Consider the following 22925-nt stretch of genomic DNA (forward strand, 5'->3'; position numbering starts at 1 on the left):
TAAGTAGTACACTTTAATTTAGCATTTCACATACCCACGTGCTATAGTTGTACCCTACTCCTGCTTCACTTTCTAGTGAAGATTAGTACAGCAGCTATATGCATCCAATAAAGGAATGCCACGTAAAAGAATTTTCCTCACATTACTTGTTTTGCAGGTACATCCCTGATGGAATATTCGGCGTACTACCAGTGATGTATGGCCACGATCCTTGTGCTTAGAACCTGCTGTGTACAATGGAGGCTTTCCAATGGAAGAGTGTCACGTATCATTCTTGAAGATTCGACCGTTTGCTCCTGCTCAGTATTTAACAAATCTCAAGGACAACGGAAAATTTTCCTTAACAAGCACAACTGCTAACCTTACGAACTTGCCAATCTGAGAGAATTCAAGCCTTTGAATATTCATATTGTGAAGCTTCTTTCTGATTGTACTGTGTGTGAATCAAGAGAGAGCTAGAATCAAAACACCTTCAGCTGAGTGATATTCTTCATCTTGTAATTGAACAGAAAGTGTTTTGTTCAATAGTGAGTTAAGTGTGTGTGTAAACTGTATTTGATTCGAATCATATTATAGTGAATCCTTTCGGTGGTTGGAAAAAGGGGTGACGTATGAGAGTTTCTCCGAACATCCATAAACAAACTACTGTGTTCTTCTTTTCTGTCATCTTTTCATATTTCATCTTGTGCTTCAAACCCAAGTAAACAATTCCGCCTTTAATCCGTTTCAAGTATTTACACAAATTTGCGTAGAATAGAAAGCAAATTATATCCTTAACGGGATTTTTTTCAAACCGTTTTTCATATGCCTTCATCCTTAAATGACCCTTGTATCTATCGATAAAGCCGATCATATCACAGTCTAACTAGAGTATTTAGACGTGCAGTCTAACTCGTGGAGTTAGACGTGCAGTCTAATAGACTCGTAATTAAACGTGTAGTCTAACTCGTGGAGTTAGACGTGCAGTTTAATAGACTTGTAATTAGACGTGCAGTCTAACTCGTGGAGTTAGACGTGCAGTCTAACTCATGGAGTTAGACGTGCAGTCTAATGGAAAGAAAAAGTTAGACGTGCAGTCTAACTAGTGAAGTTAGACGTGCAGTCCAACTAGTGAAAGTTAGACGTGCAGTCTAACTCCTTCAAATTAGTCTGAAGTGATTGTAATTAGACGTAAGTCTAATCCCATTAGACTAGGTGGTCTAATGGATTATGTTATTAGACGGGGACGTTTGATTTCATTAGACGAGGTCGTCTAATTGTAATACGTCTAATGTCTTGCTTAAGTAGTTGCTTGAAGCTAGCACCCGCCTATCCACGTGCTATAGCTGTATGCTACTCCTGCTCCACTTTCTAGTGAAGATCAGTACGGCAGCCAGATGCAACCAATCAACCAATGACACGTTAGCGAATATCCTTCCCACTACTTGTTTTGCAGGTAAATCCCTAAAGAATATTCGGCGCACTACCTGTTGTGTACGGACACGATCCTTATATTCAGAGTCTGATATGTACTATGGAGGCGTTCCAATAGAAGAGTGTCATGTATCATTATAAATATTCGACTGTTGGAACATGTTCATATTTAAAGATTCTTAAGGACAACGGACTATCTCTCTATCTTTCTTTTTCTTGTATTCTAAGAAGAGTCTCTGGAATTACTGTGAAATAAGGCTCTTGAACATTCAAACTATTAGCTGCTTTCCTAATTGTATTGTGTGTTAATGAAGAGAGAGTTAGAATCAAAGCATCGTTTTAGTTGAGAGATATTCATCATATTGTAAGTTGAACAAAGTTTGTTTTGTTCAACAGTGAGCTATTCGTGCAAACTGTATTTGATTCAAAGCATATTATAATGAATCCTTCTGGTGGTTGGAAGAAGGGGTGACGTAGGAGAGTTTGCTCTGAACATCCATAAACAAACTGCTGTGTTATTCATTTCTGTCATCTTCTCATTCTCAGATCCTAAGCTTCAAACCTAAGTAAATATTTCCGCACTTGATTCTGTTTCAAGTGTTTACAAGGGTTTGCGTAGAATAGAAAGTGAATCAAATCCATAACAAGATTTCTTTCAAACCATTTTTCATAAGCCTTTATCAATCGCCAGACCCCCGTCTCTATTGATAAAGTCGATCCTATCATAAACTCTATGATTTTATCTTCTAAGGGCTTTTGAACGGAGTGAAGATATAATGATTTATCTTGTGAATGGCTCGAGGAGTGAAGATTGATGTGTGACTCGTAACCTTTTGATGGTGCGATATATTGATGGAGGGGATTGTTATTATTCTAAGGGCTCTTGAGTGGAAGTTGAGGTACGAAATGTTATCTCATGAATGGCTCAAGCAAAGGTAAAGATTGAATTGTTGAACCCACTTATTTCTTGGTGGCTTGACTTTTATCAATGTGGAGATTGATGGATAAGATTCTGTATTTCCTAAGGTATGTAAAATTCGTTAAGGTGAAGATTGTTGAATTTGTAACTTATTCATCACATCTCAATAAGCGTGGTATTCGCCCATGGTGGAGATTGTTGGGTTTGGGCTTATATTTTATTAGAGTTTATATATTGTAATGGCTTTAAGTCTTTATTGGATTTAGGAGTAGTAGTATAGTCTTTTTGACTTTTGATGTACTCCTATAAATTGAAATATTAGGGTTACTTGGACCATTATTCCATTAAAAATCAATAGAATAGAAAACTCCCCGAGGATGTAAGCATTTTTTGGTCGAACCTCGATATATCTTGTGTGTTTTATTATTTTTTACTTTTCTATCTTTACATCTTATTTTATCGATCGTATGTTTAGATTAGATATTTTCTCAACAGAAAATTATAGCATGAATGCCCCCAACAATTGAGCTTATAATATAAAATTAGTAAGGAATTCCAAAGGCTAATTTTATTATAAATGATAATGGGTGCCAATTAAACTTGTTACATTACATATTTGGCCACCAGACTTAATCAAAATATCTTAGTAGGATACATCAATGTACATCCGATGTAAATTGCGCTTTGAAAAGGCTGGCCAAACCAAATCAACAAGGCTTTAACAAATCAATTCACATGTTCCATAAATTTATAATGTTGTGTTTTATGTTATGTTCAATCACAATGTTGTGATAGTTTTGATTGTTGTTTTGAGTTGTTTCCTATTAATTTATGAAAAATTATGTCATAGTTTTCAATTTATTTGTTTTTTAATATGTTTTCACCGCTTGATTGCAATTTCTTAAGTTAGTAGTCTTTCAAATAAAATAATATTAGTGAAAATGTGCATGTGATATGCATAGATGGTGTTCCAAACAGACCTAATATTTGGGGAAAACGCAATTGGTGCATATACAACAAGGACCATGTATGAGACAATGATATATCTTCTTTGTTAGGCCATGTTTATCAAATACACACCCAAACCACTATAACCAATTGGCCATCATACGGTTTTTGAATAATAATCTAGTTATACAAGAATTTATACTAGGACTTCTCGTCGTACCCAAACAAGATGTGTTAAAATTAATGTGGGGTGACATTCAATATATTGATTAGATATAATGAGAATTAAATGTTTAATTACATTATTTCCTTCTATTTTATTTCAATCAATAGGAGCGAAACGATAATTAGTAATTTTAAGTTATTTTCTAGTCTATATATTAAGATTTTATAATAGGTTGCAAGTTTGAAAGTTGTATATATTATATTTAATTTTATTTGTAACTCACCAAAATGTAATAGTTTAGTGGTAAGAGTCAGCTTAAGAGACTAAAATATTACAAGTTAGATTTCATCTAGAATTTAGTTGAAATTCTACCTTGGTTGTCTTATTCAACCGTCTACCAACCTCATCCTGGGAAGACCTTGGCTGCACAAGACGAAGGCCGTTCCTTCAAGCCTGACGTTGCAATGGGTGGGACATTGTCCAAAGCTAGAGTACGGTACGAAGCCCTTTTTCCTTCTCCGGCACGGGAGCGAAGATAGATTTTTTCGAATTTTGAAAAGTATTTCTCATTCTATCGAGTTGGGCCCCCCTGTTTAGTTTATGGGCATTCGCTGTGCTAACTCTAATGCGGAACCTTTAATTTTGGCTTTTGTCCTTAAGTGAGGGCGGTGTGTGGGTAAGGAAGCTTATTATTTTTTAGTGTCATGGGGTCAGAGGTTAAGCCGGAATCCTCGAGAAAGCCTTCCAGCATGGAACCCAAAAGAAAGTCAGAGTGACTCGCCAGAGAGAGGAACCAACTATCTTCAGCCGTTCTCTTGCCAAGGTCGGGCTTTCTTCCAGGCAAGAAATCCATTCCAAAACCTAGCCTAAGGAATCAATCCTTTTTTTTTCGGAGTTGTAATCAATGAAAAAGTCCCCTACCCTAAACTAAAATCACACCTAAACCTACAGCCTCAGCTGTGGCAGCTACAAGAGGATACGAGAGATGAGATGAGACGGGAAAGGTACCAGGGGAAATAGGGATTTGTTGGGAGGCGTAATTTTTATGTTGCATTAATAACTAATGAATAATGTTGCTTCTAACTTGTCTAGGGCGAGTTGTGATATGTGAAGCTTGATATAGAGAAGTCATATGACTATCTTATTTAGAAATTCTTAATGAATATTGTGAAGCTCTATATAGAGAAGTTTAGGACCATGTTAACTAGATTTTCTTAATTTAAATTTTATGTAGAATGTGTTGGGAGAAATGTTGATTGCATGGATTCATTTTTCCTTATTGACATCTATGAATTTTTGTTATTATAAATGATTCTCAATTGTATCGGAGGGATAAGATAGACAAGGCAACTCATTTTCTTAGTTTCTATTTGTTATTATTACAATTCTATACAACTTATAGAAGTATAATTTGTATATAATTTATATAACGTACCAAACGTTGTATACGTTATCTAAGAATATAAGATGTGTTGAGATTTATTGGCTATTAGTTTAATTAAATAATTAAAAGTTTTTGAATAAATTTTATGCACAATGTTAATTTTTTATCTTTTATTTTATTCCTAAAGTTTAGCTAGTTAGTTGTTAATTATTTGTTTTTAGCTTTTTTTTAACGTACCTGTTCGCTTGAATTGTTTATTTTGAATACTTTTAAGAACCCAGTCGTTTAATAATATTTTGTAGATTTTATATATTTTATTTCACATTAGCATGTAGTCTGTGCATTTGCACGAGTAATGATATAAAAAAACAAAACAAAAATACGTTAAAAATGTGACTGTATAATTTAACTCAATATTTTTTTATCTAATTATTAAAAAATATGAAAAAACTTACATTTCTCCACTAGTTTTATTTAAAATTGTTTTGACTTTATAATTTAAATTAATATTTTTTTATCTAATTATTAAAAAATATGACAAAACATACCTTTATCTACTCGTTTTATTTAAAAATATTTTGTTATTTTTTTAAGCCTATTCAAAATCATACAAATTGAAAACATTCATTTGGTGGAAATAAAAGTAATTTCGATAAAACAAATCTTCAAACATTGAATTTTGAATCAAATATAAGTTCTATTGGGTTTAATTTTACTTATTATTATATACTTATTTGAAAAAATAAGAATATTAAAAAAATCATCTAACCAATTCATTTAAGTTTTACATTTTTATATCTATAATGATTTTGATTATTTAATAACCAAATTCGAGGGTGCATTCTTAAACATTCGATTACACCTTTAGGCATAAAGGCCCTCCATGGACAGACCCTTAGGTTTTCTCAAGCCAATATTCTCTCTTTCGCTTCTTTTAGAGGGATTCAAACCCTAGTCTTTAGTATGAAATGTTAACACTTTAACCGCCAGACCACTTTTAATTGTTAAAATTATTTTATAATTTTGTGTATGTATATATATATTTTGTAAGTTAAATTTTGAATAATTATATAAATTATCTAATGGGGTCTAATATTACTTATTATTATATATTTATTTCAAAAAAATTTAAAAAAAAAATAACTAACCAATTCATTTATGTTTTTATATCTATAATGATTTGGATTATTTAAAACCAAATTCGAGGTACATTCTTAAACATTCAATTTCACCTTTAGGCATAAACCTTTAGGTTTTTTATCACAAATGTTTGTGTAACTCAAGCCGACATTCCCTCCATTGACGAACCCTTGGGTTTTCTCACCATTTTTCTCTTTACTCAAGACGACATTTCCTCCATAGACAAAATTTAAGGTTTTTTCACCAATGTATGCGTTACTCAAGCCGACATTCCCTCCATGGACAAAATCTTAGATTTTCTCAAGTCAACATTCTCGTTGCTCATCTCTCAACTGGCCATAACGCCCCTCCCTTGACTAGTCATGTATCCTCAAACCCGACCGTCCTGGCTGCTGTCAACCAAACCAGTAGTGCTACTCCTTCGACAGGGCATGTCACCGCCACCCTGACAGGTCAAGATGTTATTTTTCCAATCGGGCTCACCTCAGCCACTACGGCATGTCATGACATCCCCACCCCGACCGCTCAAATCCCCGATAAGTCATGGACCATGGGACGAAATGAAATCGGAAATTTGGCGAGCATTAGGAACCAAATTCTAAAATCCCTCACCCAGTTCCAAAGGCATGAACTTGTCATGACTAATGAAAGGAGCGAGCAAATCATTTTTCAATTCAAAATCCGATTCGAGAAAGATTGGAACTCATTCGACAAAACCAAATACGAGGAAATCATTATGTGGTCGGTTAGTGTCTTGAGGGAGTTCTACAAGTGCCTCAAATCCTATGCCTACACTACACAAACAAATGCAAACCAAACATGGCAAACCAATAAGGTTTGGGGAAAAAACGGGACAATTAATGGAGGAAAGCTCAATGTGAATCCTAGCCTAAAAATTAAAACGCTCGAACACCCGCTCCAAATTGAACTCCCCTAGAAATTGAAGAGAATTGCGTCAACGATTGGAAACGAGTTGTCGTTGGTCACTTCATGGGCACCCATAAGGCCCCATTTCGAGCAATAAAGGCCGCCCTTTTCCGACAATGGGGCGAAAATGGACTTAAAAAAGTCAAAGTCAACGACTTTGGCTATTTCTTCCTCACTTTTAGCACGGAGACTGAAGCCCAAGCCATTGTCGACTCAAATTTCACCTTCATGTTCAGCTTATGTTTCAAGCTTGCCAAATGGAATGAAGAAATGGACATCAATAGCAAACCATCACAATCTGAACAAGTGTGGGTGAGACTAAGAAACATTCTACCGCACCTTTGTAATGCCAAAGCACTTGTCTACCTCACCAGACTCATTGGAATGTAGCTTAAACTCGATCCCTATTTTGACTTGTTTGAACGAGTCACATTTGCTCGTGTTTGCATTCATATCGATTCAACGAGTACAAAACTAGAAAAATTCGAGCTAAGATGCTGGAATGAAAACATGGCTGTCATTGAGGTCATGTACAAGCAGCCGGAAAAAGAGGACGGAGAAAAGTAAAAGAAACCCGTGGCCACCCCCGAACAAGAGAATCTCAAGTTGGTTAAGAAATCTTATATCGAATTCCTTAAAGCAAATGAAAACCACAACAAACACGTGAATGAGAACCAAACTGATCCTGATCCCACCGAGCCTAAAACTAAGGCCCTTTTTCCACTAATTATGTTCGAAAAGCCCGATGTCGACGTGGATGATAGCGAAAGCCAAAACATCTCAAAAACCATGAGCTCCGAAACCAAAGAAAGTCGCAACGTTGTTAAAGAAACCACTTTAAGGGAAACAACTCATACGCTCAACTTCAAACTCAAGCCCAAAAAAAAGTGATAAGAGAAGCTAGCAAAGACGAAGAAGTCGGAACTTTATCCGGAAATATATCCCAAAAAGACATAAGGGTGACAAGAAAGAAGGAAAGAAATAATAATGGCAAAGATAAGAGAGACGAGTCCGAGGAAATCGTCTTGTTTTAGTTAATTGATTGTTAGTTTCATTCCTTATTTACTTTTGTACTATGATTTCATATCCGTGTGCATTTCTTAGGCCAGCTGTGAATTCCTTATGGCCATCGTGTGTTGACTTTGAGCAAACTGTTGTAAGCTCAATTTCAACTCCTGTACTCCTTTTACCCTTTTCGGGTCTTTTAAATTAATGGTGTAAGTTCCCCTCTTCTAGCCTAGTGGCAACAAGAGGTGGATATCCCCCAGGCCTCCATGAGGTCCTGGGTTCGAGCCCGTCAGGCGGCAAGTTCTGCGCTTGGTTAATTGGTTAAGTATGTTTGCGGGCTATGTACTTAACCCGCGGGGATTAGTCGCACTCCATAGGAGCAGCGGAACCCAGCGTTCTCAAAAAAAAAAAATTAATGGTGTAAGCTATTTCTCAAAAAAAAACATTCTCGCCTCCGCTTCATATACCAATATTCGCGCACTAACATATAATAATTACTTCATTTAGAAGTATTCGATCCATGATCTTTAATTAGAAATATTAACACTTTAAACGTTAAATCGTTTATGATTGTTGAAATTATTTTATAATTTTTCTTATGTATATATATTTTTTAAGTTAGATTTTGAATAATTATATAAATTATCTATTTGGGTCTAATATTATTTATTATTATATACTTATTTGAAAAAATAAAAATATTAAAAAAATAAACTAACCAATTCATTTAAAGTATTATATCTATAATGATTTTGATTATTTAATAACCAAATTCGACGTGCATTCTTAAACATTTGATAACACATTTATGCATACACCTTTAGGTTTTTCTTATCACCAAAGTTTATGTTACTCAAGTCGACATTCCCTCCATGGAGGAACACTTAGGTTTCTCACCAATTTTTATGTTACTCAAGTCGACATTATCTCCGTGGACAAACTCTTAGGTTTTCTCACCAATTTATGCGTTACTCAAGCCGACATTCCCTCCATGGACATACCCTTAGGTTTTCTCAAACCGTTGCAAGTTCGAAACATACATATAGTATTTTTAATTTTATTTTTAACCATTTTAAGTTTATGGGCGGGTCAACCCACAATTCGACCCAAGTATGCATTTACTCTCACATATATATCTAAATTAACCATAATTTTTTGACCCGGCAATCCTGATACTTTTGAAATTAAGCATCATCATATATATACACATAGATTAGTTAGTTAAAAAGTTGAACTTATATTGTTAAAATATCTCGCGTTCATCAAATTTAGTGTTGAATATGAAATATAAAGTCTTATTAGCCTAGTTGGTTAAATGTTAGTATTTGTTTTGTTAGGTTACAAGTTCGAAACATACATATAGCATTTTTATTTTTAATTTAACCGTTTTTAGTTTATGGGCGGGTCAACTCATAATCCGACCCAAATATCTATTTACTCTCACATATATATCCAATTTAACCACATATCTCGATCTGGCAATACAGACACTTTTTAAATTAAGCATGTTGAATTTAAAATATAAATTTTTATTAGCCTAGTTAGTTAAAGGGTTGTACTTGTTTGGTTATGTTGCAAGTTCGAAACATATATGTAGCATTTTTAATTTTTATTTTTAATCGTTTTAATTTATGGGTGGGTCAACCCATAATCCGACCCAAGTATCCATTTATTTTCACATGTATATCCAAATTAAACACAGATCTCGACCCGGCAATCTTGACACTTTTGAAATTAAGCATCATTATATATATATATATATATATATATATATATATATTAATATTAGTTAGTTAAAATGTGGAACTTATATTGTTTAAATGTCCCGCGTTCATCAAATTTGGTGTTGATTTTAAAATATAAATTTTTATTAGGCTAGTTGGTTAAATGATAGTATTTGTATTGATAGGTTGCAAGTTCAAAACATACATATAGCATTTTTAATTTTTTTTAACCATTTTAAGTTTATGGGTGGGTCAACCCGCAATCCGACCCAATTATCCATTTACTCTCACATGTATATTCAAATTAACCACAGATCTTGATCCAGCAATCCGGATACTTGAAATTAAGCATCATTATATAATTATATATATATATATATATATATATATTTTAGTTTGTTAAAAAATTGAACTTATATTGTTTAAATATCCCGCGTAATCAAACATGGTGTTGAATTTAAAATATAAAAGCCTAGTTTTTTAAATGGTTGTGTTTGTTTTTGTTAAGTTGCAAATTCGAAACATACCTATAACATTTTTAATTTTATTTTAACCGTTTTAAGTTTATGGGCGGGTCAACCCACAATCCGACTCAAATATTCATTTACTCTCATTTATATATTCAAATTAACTACCGCTCTCGATCGTCAGGACACTTTTGAAATTAAGCATCATTTTTTATATATATATATATATATTTGGTATACAAAATCTTCCATACTTAAGGGAAGGGTATTAAGGAAAAAAGTGGTGTGCTTGAGAGACTACACAATCTAAGTGAGGAAAGAAACTCAAAAACGAGTATCAATCTATGAGTTTGAGTGAAACAAGGTAGAGAGAGAAAAGTGTGAGACAATTTGTGAGCTTGGGTGAAAAATGGGCGACGAAAGAGTTAGAAGACTATGTTATTTACTGGTGTGATTTATCTGATGAAGATGAGATTAATTTGGCCTTATATGTCACATCAGATCAACCAATTTTTGAAAAAGCTGTTGAAAATAAACAATGGCATGAAACAATGAAGCTTGAAATTTAAGCCATTGAGAAGAAGCATACATGAAAGTTGGTTGATATGAATATGTATGCAAAACAAAACTAAACTTTCTGAAATGTGAAGAAGTACATGACAAGACTCATTGTGAAGGGCTACTCTATAAAACATGGGATAGATTAGTACGATGTGAAACAATAAACAATAAAGTTTGTAATAGCCATTACAACTCAAAAAGGTTGGAATATATACCAGTTGGATGTCAAAAGTACACTTATACATGAAAAACTAGAACCAGAAATATTTGTGGAACAATCTAAAGGATTTAAAAAAAAAAGGGAGAATCCTTAAGCAGTTGAGATAATTTTTTATTATATATATATAGACATTTCAACAATTGAATAAAATTAAAACATAAATAAGTTAAATTTTAGCAAACAAACTAGAATCAAGAGGAACAATCAGTTGAGAGAAAGCTATAGAGGTGAAAATCCTTGATTTGCCCCTTGAGATAAGTATATTTCCTAAGCGTACCCTCTTTTTGAAACCCAGCCTTCTCCAGCACTCTCTGGGAGGCAGTATTGAGTACATCAACATAACCCTGCACCCTCAACAACTCCGGCATATCATCAAACACTTGATTCACCGCCATCTTCACCGCCGACGAAGCAATCCCCTTACCCCACTGCTCCGTCGCCACGGCGTACCCTATGTCCGCCTTACATCGTTCATCCCCCGACCACTGGTAAACCGATACGAAGCCGATCGAACGATCGTCAAGGCAGATCGAACGACGCCATCGGTGGGGGATGCACTTGTCTCTGATGAAGTTGAACGCCTCATCCTTGCTGGTTACGGTGGTCCACCGTAAGGGGGAAATCACTCGATCGTCGCTCGCCCACAGGTAGAAATCGTCGACGTCGGTTAATCGGAAGGGACGGAGGGTGATTAGAGGCGTCGATGAGTTCTTCATCTTTTTCTTTCCTCCTTCAGTCAACAATACACGGTTTCAACTTTATGTGATGAACAGAAAAAGACTTTTTTGGTGACAAAAATAAATATTATTGTTTATCTTAATAAATTATTATTGTTGTAATCATTCTATATAGTTTAAGCTAGTTGCATTTGTGAGTTTTATATAATTCTGATTTACTGAAGGTTATTAAGAAAAATATACAATTCGGATCATATTCTATTGTTGTTCCCTGTTTAGGATGAGGTCGCGGGTTAAAAATATATATATATATATATATATATATATATATATATATATATATATATATATATATATATATATATATATATATATATCCGAAATTCGGATATAATTTCGAGTTTAGCCTAAGAAATACAAATGAATTTAGTTTTTTCGCTTTATTCCGTTTTACATTAGTATTAATGTAGAAAACGTTATTAAGTGAAGCTTGCTTTATTTCACTCCGTTTTATAAATTTATTTGTGATATATTTAAATTAATTTGTATTAATTAATTTATAATTTATAATTTATATAAAATATATAAACAAATATTGACAATTAATTTGTGAGATATTTAAAATAATTTATATTAATTATGTTAAATAATAAAAGTGAATTAATAGTTATTTAGTGAAAATATATGCCTCTAATCTTTTTTTTATGTAAAACTCTTAACATATTCAGGTAAAAATTTATGCCTTAACATAAAAAAAATATATATATTCATGTAAACCCTACTAGACAATACAAAATAAAACATATTAATTATTTTATATTATATATAATTATATATTATATATAAATAATAAAACATAATATTTATAAATTAATTTTAGAGATATTTAAATTAATTTATATTAATTATATTATAATTTATATAATAAAAGTGAAACAAATGCTATCGAGTGAAAATATATGCCTTTAATTTATTTGTGATATATTTAAATTAATTTGTATAAATCATTTTATAATCTATATTATATATATATAATCATATATTTTAAAATTTATTTGTTAGATATTTAAATGAATTTGTTTTAATTATTTTATAATTTATATAATTATATATTAAATATATATAAACATTCATGTAAAACCGTTAACACATTCATTTAAAAACATTTATATGTTCATATAAAAGCATTTATACCTTCATGTAAACACTACTAGAGTATAAAAAAGATGAAACAAGCGTTAACGAGTAAAAATTGTTTCACTAGGTATTTATAACACTAAGAAAAGATGAAACAAGTGCTACTTAGTGAAGATTGTTTCAATAGGTATTTACAGCCCTAAAAAAAGATAAAACAGTCGTTACCTAGTGAAACTTGCTCCACTAGATATTTACAGCGCTGATAGGAGTAAAACAAACGCTACCTAGTGAAACTTGTATCACTAAGTATTTACAGCGGTGATAGGAGTGAAACAAACGCTACCTAGTAAAATTTGCTTCACTAGGTATTTACAACGCTGATACAAGTGAAACAAGCTCTACCTAGTGAAGCTTCCTTCACTAGAGGTATTTACAACAAAATGTTATTAACTAAATTATGAACAAAATATTTTTTCGTTATGGCACTTCAGCTATAATGATTCGATCATATCAATCCTCAATCTTTTTTGTTAGGATCTAGGTCGCGGTTGGAGGACTGGGGTTGAGCCGGTTAGCGCGTCTCACTCAAAAGGTGGTGATTAATCCGATTAAAGATTAACACCGGGGTTTCAATACTACACAAACTATCACAAACCCTTGAATTAGGTTCAAGCGCGGAAGAGGTTTGTTTCAGGTTGAAGCAGCACACTTGTATGATAGGCAGAACCGGTTTGGATGATATAGGTTTGAAAATTGATGGGTCGGTTTTTGTAATCTGGTGATTCGGTTTGGATAGAGTCAGGTAGGTTAGAGCGGTATAGGTAAGTTAGTACAGGTCGGTTAGAAAATAGAACCGGCAGAAAGTAAATAACAAGACAAGTTTTTTATGGATGTTCGGAGATAAAACTCCTACGTCATCCCTTCCTCTCGAAACCGCGAGAAGGATATTCACTAAGGAATACAAATACAATCTGATCGAGACTTATTTTCTGCTCGATAACACCCTTACAATTTACACCGAAATTGTAAAATACACACTTCAACTTTAACACTTAGACTTTCTCTAGAGATAGAGCACACTCTTATCACTTGTAGATTAAATGCTCACTGTGTTCTTCGTATCTCACTTGTCTCAATGTATATCGTTTTTGTCCCACGTTTACTCTTCTTCAGCTACTCCTTTTATAGGTGAAATATGCCAACGGTCATATTTCACTTCCTTGAATTTGATTGGCTGAGCAGAGATTCAGTGATTCAGACCTGGCGGTCAACTTGGCAGTCTGTTCTTCCGGTGTGTAAGACAAACCTGCTAGGTTTGTCTTTTACTCAATATGGTGACTGTCTGTTAGACAGTTGTCTGTACTTGGAAGATTGCCTTTCTGATTTATCCTGAAGTGGAAAGATCTTGTAGGACTGTCTTCTGCAGCCTGCACACTTTCCTCAGACTTGTATGGATATGGAAGTGTTCAGTCTATTCCTTTGGTATCATCTTCAACAGATACCCGAAGTGTCTTCTTATGCTGGTCGGTCATTTGACTTAACCAAATGACTTCCGGTGTGATTAGTTTAACCGGACAGCTTCCAGTTTTGGCTTCTAGCTGATCGGCTGTCTGGTGGTTCCGGTTTTAGCTTTGGCCGATCATTTCCTTGTGCGGTCATGTTCCGAATGTTCCTGGTCGGTTTACTATCTTGACTGGTTAATCTTCTTAACCGGTTCATTTGTTTGACCGGTCCGGTTCCTTGTTCCTACATGAAAAGTTTATTTATGTTAAATTCTGTGAATCGGTCTAATATTATCTAACAATTTCTCCCTTTTTGATTATTTTATTTAAAATTATCAAAACCATGTAAGTTTGCAAACGTAGGCCGGTTCTTTATTTGACCGGATTTTTGAAACTGACTTGGGAGAATTTTTCGAAAAATTTGGAAAAATTTTGAGGAAAATTTTTGGAAGATTTATTATCTTTTATCTTATCAATTTCTCCCTTTTTGATTATTTTATTTAAAATTATCAAAACCATGTAGAGATGCAAGTATAGGCCGGTTTCAAAAATAGCTTTATATATAGAGAGAGAAATAACCGAAAAAGGGGAAATATTTATATAGACACCGAAATAAACATAGTTTAAGAAAAGTGAGCCCCTATTCTGAGTCGGAGAATCTGAAGCCGTCCATCATATCCTTGGTCGGTTTTTCCTTATCCGGTTGGTCCGGTCTTGAGGATGAACCTTCAGCTTGCGGTTGACCAACCATGCTGATTGGAACCGTATCGGAGACTCGCTGTCTTGTAGAATGCTCCGCCAGATGCTCTTCATCTTCATCATCGGATTGCGGTGGGTCTGGTGGAGTATCGACATTTGTTTCGGTGATCCTCTCCAACATCTTTCTTGCCGAAACTTTCCTCTTTCGTTTCACCGGAGCCGAAGAGGAAGAAGCTGCCTTTTTCTTCTTGTGTGCCTTGGCATATTCTTCGAGCCCTTGTTTTTGTGCGTTTAACCGCTCTGCATCCTTGGCCGCTTGAACTGATATGGACTTCGCAAGTCCCGGATATTTAGCCGCTGTGTTTCGTTCGCGCTCGGCTATTTCCTCTTCGGTCAGACGCGGTGTCTCCTTTGCTATTCTTGCTTCTTCTTCCAGTGCATCTTGGACCTCCTTAGCCGCTCGGGCGTTTGCCTCTTCAACCGATATATCAGCATTGATCTTGGCATTTAACAGCTCAGCCACCTGTTCGGTTAGTGCCTTAAGATCGGCTTCAAGCTTGTCGTTGCGGTCTTCAAGGCTTGCATTCTTCTTTTCCAGATCTGTGACCCTCCATCCTAGGTCCTCATCTACCTCTGTGAATCGTTGTTCGGTTTCCCTTTCAAGCCGATCCAAGTCATCTACTATTCTTGAGGTCTTGTCTTCCAAGGCCTCGGTTTGTTGAAGATGTTCGTTGCGCATAATAGTGTCGTCCCGGTAGTCGGCTTCTATTTTTGTGATATGTTCCTCTGCCTTTACGAGATTATCCATCGTCTTTTCGGCGAACAGGAGTGATTGGCGCATGGCTTTCTTGACTTTCGTCTCCAATGGGTGAACCGTTGAGTCTGCAAACTCTTGAATAAGGGACTTGACCCTTTCTTCTGTGACGCCCGGTTCGGAAACCCCAGGTTGTTCAGTTTCAAGTTGCCCGTCGAGAGGAGTCCCCGTCCTTTCTTCGGTTTCGTTTATGGCCGGATCCGCTAGAGGAGGCGTTTCACTTCGGTTCTGACCGTTACTGGTCTCAGGAGCTGGAGAGTGCGGTTTTTCTCGCTGTCTGAACACCGCTTCAAGCCGGTCAATTTCTTCAGCGAATTCTCCTTTCGCTATCTCAAGCTTTTCTAACACCAAGAGCTGTAAGTTAGCCTTCGGTGTTCCCGCAACGTACCTTTCTTTCAGCTTTCGGATACGTATCGTTAGCTTTTGTAACCGAGCACGCGGTCTCACAATGGCGCATTTGTCCATGGCTTCGTTAAGAGTTTCGGCGTTTGTGAGGCTTATAACGGTTTCTTCTATCTCCTTTAGCCTTCTGAAGCTTTGTTCATCGGTTAGGCCCGATAGCATGTGCTTGAAGAATTTGTCGTATCGGTACCCGTGCCACTCCTGGTATACTACGGCAACCGCTTGAACTCGTTGTTCGACCTCCTCCAAGATTTGGCGCACGATGAATTCGGCCATCTTCTAGTCATTGTCAGGGGTAGCCTCCTCCTCCGCACGGCCATCTGCCCCGCCATCGGTGTTCTCAAGGCTTCCTGCCACACCGGTGTTGTTAGGGCTTGCACCTGAATCTTCTTCGTCATTTGGTCCTTCTCTATTGGAAGGGTTTTCACCGGTTTTCTGTGACTCGGTTCGGTCAGACGTGGAAGCCGATTCTTCCTCATCTCTTGTTTGCGAGGGCGGTTCCGTGAATGCTATCGGTTCCTTACCCTTCTTGCTTCCGGACTTGTCTTTTGCCGGAGCCGGTGCCTTGGCGATAGATTTCTTCTTTCGGCCACTTGTAGAACCGGGGGCCAGCTGCTTCCTTTCCAGGAATTGTTTGGATTTTATTCTCCTGCTTGATGGGAGAATAACACCGGGACCGGTATTGATGTGATGGTGGAGCATTATTTTTCCAAGGGGGATGGCGTATCCCCATGACCGGACGGAATCTGGTTTCACCATTTCTTTCAGGTTGTGGTAAATTTCCTTCGCCCAGTTGACTTTCGTACCTTCCAGCAGACCGACAAGCATCTCGATCTTGGCCTTGGTGAGGTTGTCGTAGTTCCCACCTCTCGCCTGAACCGACTTTGTGAAGATGTCACAAAGCGGTATGTACTCCGGTCGTAGTGTCGCTTTCTTACCGGATACTTTCACCGGTTCCGCACTTGTAGAGAGAATCTAGCAGGCCGCCTCAAATGTTGTTGGTTCTAGTTCCAACATAGCATTGCGGCCAGTTGTTGGAAGACGTAGGCTCTCCGCAACCGATTCTTCGGTTAACTCGAACTGAGTACCTCTAACAGTTGCGGTTATCTTGTCACTAGAGAGAGTTGCGGTTTCGAAGAATTCTTCAACCGCTTCTCTGTATAGAACAAAGGGGCCGCCTAGAAAATATTCGAGTCCGGCTTCAGTTATCCGCTTAATAACTTCCTTTGCCGCAGGTGAGCCCTTTTGTCGGATCTCCTCGAAATCCACCTGGATGATGTGTTTGAACAAGGCTTAGGCACGACCCATCTTAGATGATTGAGGGGATTTGGGAAAACTAGAGAATAACCGGTGAGAGAGAGTTTGAGAGCTTAGAGAGAGAAAGCTGTTTCGCGTAAGAGAAGAATCAAATGGCCAAGGGCCCTTTTTATAGGCGCGGTTTGGAAACCCAACCGTCCCATCAACTCTTGGCGGGAGTTTTCCCTCCAAGCCAAGGAAGCGGCAATAAGTGGGCGGGAATCCAAAAGGGCGGTAGATCTAGAGGCGGCAAACCAAAGGGCGGTAATCCAAGAGGCGTGAATCAAGGGGCGGGAAGCCAAAAGGCGGCAAACTACGGGCGCCAAATTAATGAGCGGTAATTTTGAACGGAAGCTCTTTGGGCGGGAAATTTCCCTCCAAAGTTTTTGATTTTGACGCAATCCCCGCTTTGAAACCGTTTGATACTGCGGTGTTTTTATTTTAACCGAAGAGTTTGATTATCGAAAGTTAACCGGTTATTTGAATAACCAGAGTTTTTGCAATCTTTTGAGGTTAAGCGGTTTTCCTTGAGACCGGATAAGAGCGCGGTTATTTGACAATGTTAACCGGTTACTTAGATGGATATTCAGATTTTTAAGATGACCCGGTTATTTAGACTGAAATAGAATTATATTGAAGGAACATTACAGAATAGAAACCGAAAAGTAGATCGGTGTGAAAGTAGACATACATAAGATGGAAAGATACAGCTTATGTAATAACCACTTTAGAAAACCTTTCTTCCACCGCATCCATGTCAAGAATGTTCGAGGGAGAAGCCGGCGTGCCCGGTCCAAATTCTGGCCGGTACTTGAGAATGATCCTACTGATGTGAGGAGCATAACTGAGACCTTTCTTGGTTAGCACCATGTTTTTCAGGTGCTGAAAAATGACCGTTGACCAGTTCATGGTCGTGTTGCCAATAATATGGGTCATCATGTCGTATGTTTTCTTGGAATAACGCTGATTTGGAGATTGACAAATGATAGATCGGGTTACAATCTCAAGAAGGAGTTGAATGTGATGAGCAAGGCGGGTTTTTAACCCATAGTTTTCCACCGGAACATCGGTTCCAGAGAAGAATAGTGCGTGATCGGCTGCCGCACTCCCCACCTGGGTTGGAAAGTCAGAGAACCCTTATGTGGGCAAGTTGAACATATGGGCAAATTCGGCTTCATCCAGCCAGAAGGTATGGTCTCTCACCGTAGAGACGATATAGTTACCCCTGATGCAAGCGCTTCTGAAGAACGTCTTGACATCCTCAATAAGTATGGGACCGGATTCTTCGAGAAAGGTTCGAAGACCGGTGTCGATTAGAGATTCAAACATGACCTCCTTTGTTTCTCTGTCCCAATGTTCCATACAAGATTCGAAATCGATGCTCAAGAAGTTTCTTAAGGTACGGCTCGGCATGATTACAGCTTTGCTGAGAGAGAGAGAGAGAGAGAGTTCAAGAGAATTTCGTGTTTAGGATGTGTTGAGTTCATTAGAAGATAGCTCCTTATATAAATCCGGTTTTGGAGGGAAAATATTAGCATTGAATGTCAGTTTTGTCTCATTAAGGGAGAGAATATTTATGTTTCCAAAACGCATTGGGAAGGAGTTACTTTTAATTAATCGCGGAGCTCGAGGTGGAATTTGGTTGAAAAGTAACCAAGTTAGTTGGGCATTGATTGCTCATGTAGTTGGGGGTTACATCATTAATTAAATGTTACTTTTCATTAATAACCCATGCAACAACATACTGAAAAGTAACCGATAGAAACCGAAGATAACAAAGATAAAACCGAAATGATCAAAAGGAGGTTGAACAACGATACATCCGGTGCGTGCATCAAAATGACCGGGTGTAGGAAGGAGTGACCTAATATCCTCTTGAGGTGGTGTGACCGTTGTAGTGGCGGTTCCTTCTCCTCCACGCCCTCTCAAACCGCTCATAGAAGGAGTCGGTTATTTCCTTGGTTAGCACTTGAGCTTGATTCAGCCCTTCCCCGGGGCATGTTGGAACTCCAAGTTCTAGAAGCAGGCAGCTGATTTGAGGAATGAGGCCGACTGATTGAACACCTATCATCCAGACTAGGACGTCAAACAGTACCCTCGACCAATTAACCGGTGTGCCAGTAGTGATGGCAGCCATCATGTTAAAGGCAACGGTGTAGTATGTGTTGGTCACATCCCTTCCCAGGATGCCTCGACCGACTACATCATTGAGAAGCTGGTATTCAGCTTTCAATAGTGATTTAGCACCGTGGTCATTCACCAGATGACTTGATCGGGCAAAGGCCAAGGAGATTTCGGCTTTTAGTTCGGCCGGTATGTTGAGGTCGGTTAGCCCCTGCTTTGGGAGGTTAAAGCATCTAGCAAAGTCATTTTCGGTAAAGTCAAACACGATACCTCCTACTTTTGACTGGATGTGGGTATCGAAATGAGGAGTACCGCGAAAGACCCTGGCGTTATAATAGAACTCCAGGACAGACTCAGAGTAGATGACATGTTTTTCATCCAGAAATTGTTGAAGGCCAGTGTCTTCAAGTGACTTGATCATCTTGAAGACCTCATAGTGCTCAGTGCTCTGAGCAGAGTTGAAATCCACTTGAAGGATGTTTGGGAACTAAGACATTTTGTCTTAGTGATAGAAGAGTTATATGACTTGTGATTGTTTTGTTTAAGGTTTGTTCAACTTATATACTAGTGGAGAGAGAATCTTATTATTCAGGTATCACAGGTGAAACTATCTATTATCCATAGGGTAAAAAGTTTTGCATAAAATAATCATATCTAGAGCCTAGGGTGTTGGTCATAGACCTGGACCATGAAAGATATCAGATCTTCACGTCTTTTTAGGTGCGACCATTTTTCTTTGAAAAGGAAATGTTTTAGAACAGATAAGTGTAAACACAAATAATTATTCCACTTTTGTTTGAAGTTCAAATAATCTAAGATAAACTATTTCCGAACCGGTTAGTTATCAGTCGTTCATCCCGATGCGGTTATTTGGTGCATGCACTAAATAACCGGTCGGTTTACTCTGTCTGAAAGACCAGGCGGTTCTTCCATAGATACCAAGAAAATTTGAAGTCCAACAGTTTAGGAGGAACTACCGGTTTTGTCTGTCCGAACCGATTTCCCTTTTAGGCATCCTTAGGGAGGATCTGACTAATGTCGGTTAAACCGAGAGTGAGTCTGAATTGAGAGAACTTAGCTTCCTGTAGAGGCTTGGTGAAGATATCGGCTACTTGTTGATCTGTCGATACGTATTCCAAACGGATATGCTTCAGCATGACATGTTCCCGAATGAAGTGGTGCCTTATGTCGATGTGCTTGGTTCTGGAGTGTAGAACCGGATTGTAGGTGATTGCTATGGCACTGGTGTTATCATAGAAGATCGGAGACTCTTCGGCTATGACACCGAAGTCCGTCAGTTGTTGTTGAATCCAAAGAAGTTGTGAACAACAACTTCCGGCCGCCAGGTATTCAGCCTCTGAGGTTGATGTGGCAACCGATGTTTGTTTCTTGCTATGCCATGAAACAAGCCTGTCACCTAGGAATTGACATGTTCCGCGGGTGCTTTTTCTATCAATCTTGCAACCTGCATAGTCTGCATCTGAGTAACTCGTTAGGTTAAAGGATGAATCCTTTGGATACCACAGGCCGACATTAGGTGTTCCCTTTTAGTATTTCAATATTCGTTTTGCGGCTGTGTAGTGGGATTGTTTTGGATTGGCTTGGAATCTTCCACACACACCGACTGCAAATAGAATATCCGGTCTACTTGCTGTCAGGTATAGAAGAGAACCGATGATGCCCCAGTAAGCAATCTGGTCTACCGATTGACCCTCATCATCCTTGTCCAATTTAACCGATGAGCTCATTGGAGTAGCCGCTGAGGAGCATGTGTCCATCCCAAATTTCTTTAGAAGCTCCTTGGTGTACTTGGGTTGGCTTATGAACGTTCCTTCTTCGAGTTGTTTAACCTGAAGACCTAGGAAGAAACTTAATTCTCCCATCATACTCATTTCAAACTTGTTAGTCATCAGGGTTGAGAATTTATCACATAACTTAGGATCGGTTGAACCGAAGATGATATCATCAACATAGATTTGAACAAGTAGGATATGTTCCTTCTTCTCAAATTTAAATAACGTTTTATCCACCGAACCGATGGTGAAGTCATGTTTTAACAAAAATGCGGTTAGTGTATCATACCAGGCTCTAGGTACTTGCTTTAGACCGTATAAAGCTTTGTTTAACCGGTATACATGGTTTGGAAATTCAGCACTTTTGAAACCGGGTGGTTGTTCAACATACACCTCTTCACGTAGGTCACCATTTAAAAATGCACTTTTAACATCCATTTGGAAAACCTTAAAGTTTTTGAATGCAGCAAAAGCTAGAAAAATCCTAATGGCTTCAATCCTAGCTACATGGGCAAATGATTCTTCAAAATCAATGCCTTCTTCCTGTTTGTAACCTTGTGCCACTAATCTGGCTTTGTTCCTCGTGACCAAACCGTCTTCATTGAGTTTGTTTCTAAATACCCATCTTGTTCCTATGACCGGTTGATCTTTTGGTCTAGGGACTAGATACCAGACTTTGTTACTCTCAAACTGGTTTAATTCTTCTTGCATTCCCAAGATCCAATCCGAATCTGACAATGCGTCATCTATTCTTTTCGGCTCAATCTGGGATATAAAGGCGGAATTGAAGTACTCCTTCAGAATTTGACGCCTAGTTCGAACAGGTTCTGAAGGGTCACCTATAATTTGCTCAGGAGGATGTTTAGTGTTCCTTTTGAAGTTCGGTTCAGGGATGTCTACCAAATTACCGTTTACTTGATCAAGGCTAGACATATCGGTAGGCTGAACAGGATTGTCAGACCGACCGACTTCCTCGGTTTGGACCGAAGTGTCAGCTTCCTGTCTTGGAACAGCTTGATCCGGCTGGGTTTCAATATTACCCATTTGGTCATGGACAAACCGCCTGAAAACCGGAGTTTCATCTTCACTATCAGAGTGGTTATTGTTGTTTTCCAATCTGTTGTGTAGATCAAAGCATGATGCAGTATTACTCTCAACCGATTCATCGAAAACCACGTGAAGTGATTCCTCCATGGTTAAAGTTCTATTGTTATACACTCTATATGCCTTACTCACTACTGAGTAACCTAACATGATCCCAGTATCGGTTTTTTGCATCAAAAGCAGAAAGATAGGTTTTACCATTTATATGAATATAGCATTTACAACCGAAAATTTTAAGGTATTTAAGATTGGGAACCCTGTTAAAGTAAACCTCATACGGTGTTTTGTTGTGAAACTTGTTAATCAGAGACCGGTTTTGTGTATAACATGCAGTGTTGATAGCCTCAGCCCAAAAATTTTTAGCAATACCTGAATCGGCTATCATGGACCGTGCGGCTTCCTTGAAAGTCCGGTTTCTTCTCTCGGCCAGGCCATTTTGTTGAGGAGTCCTAGCACTAGACAACTAGTGTCTAATACCGGATTCATCAAGAAAATGCGGT

At 37.5% G+C, this 22925-nt stretch overlaps 1 protein-coding gene across 1 annotated transcript; it reads right to left on the reverse strand.

Moving 5' to 3' along the window:
- Window positions 1-11051: 11051 nt before the first annotated feature.
- LOC124942453 (uncharacterized N-acetyltransferase p20) lies at window positions 11052-11632 on the reverse strand. The gene has a single exon (XM_047482965.1). It carries the CDS (start codon window positions 11591-11593, stop codon window positions 11069-11071), a length of 525 nt encoding a protein of 174 aa, XP_047338921.1. The 5' UTR covers window positions 11594-11632; the 3' UTR covers window positions 11052-11068.
- Window positions 11633-22925: the final 11293 nt, after the last annotated feature.

The sequence above is a fragment of the Impatiens glandulifera genome, chromosome 6 (assembly GCF_907164915.1).
Source record: "Impatiens glandulifera chromosome 6, dImpGla2.1, whole genome shotgun sequence".
NCBI classification, from domain to species: Eukaryota; Viridiplantae; Streptophyta; class Magnoliopsida; order Ericales; family Balsaminaceae; genus Impatiens; species Impatiens glandulifera.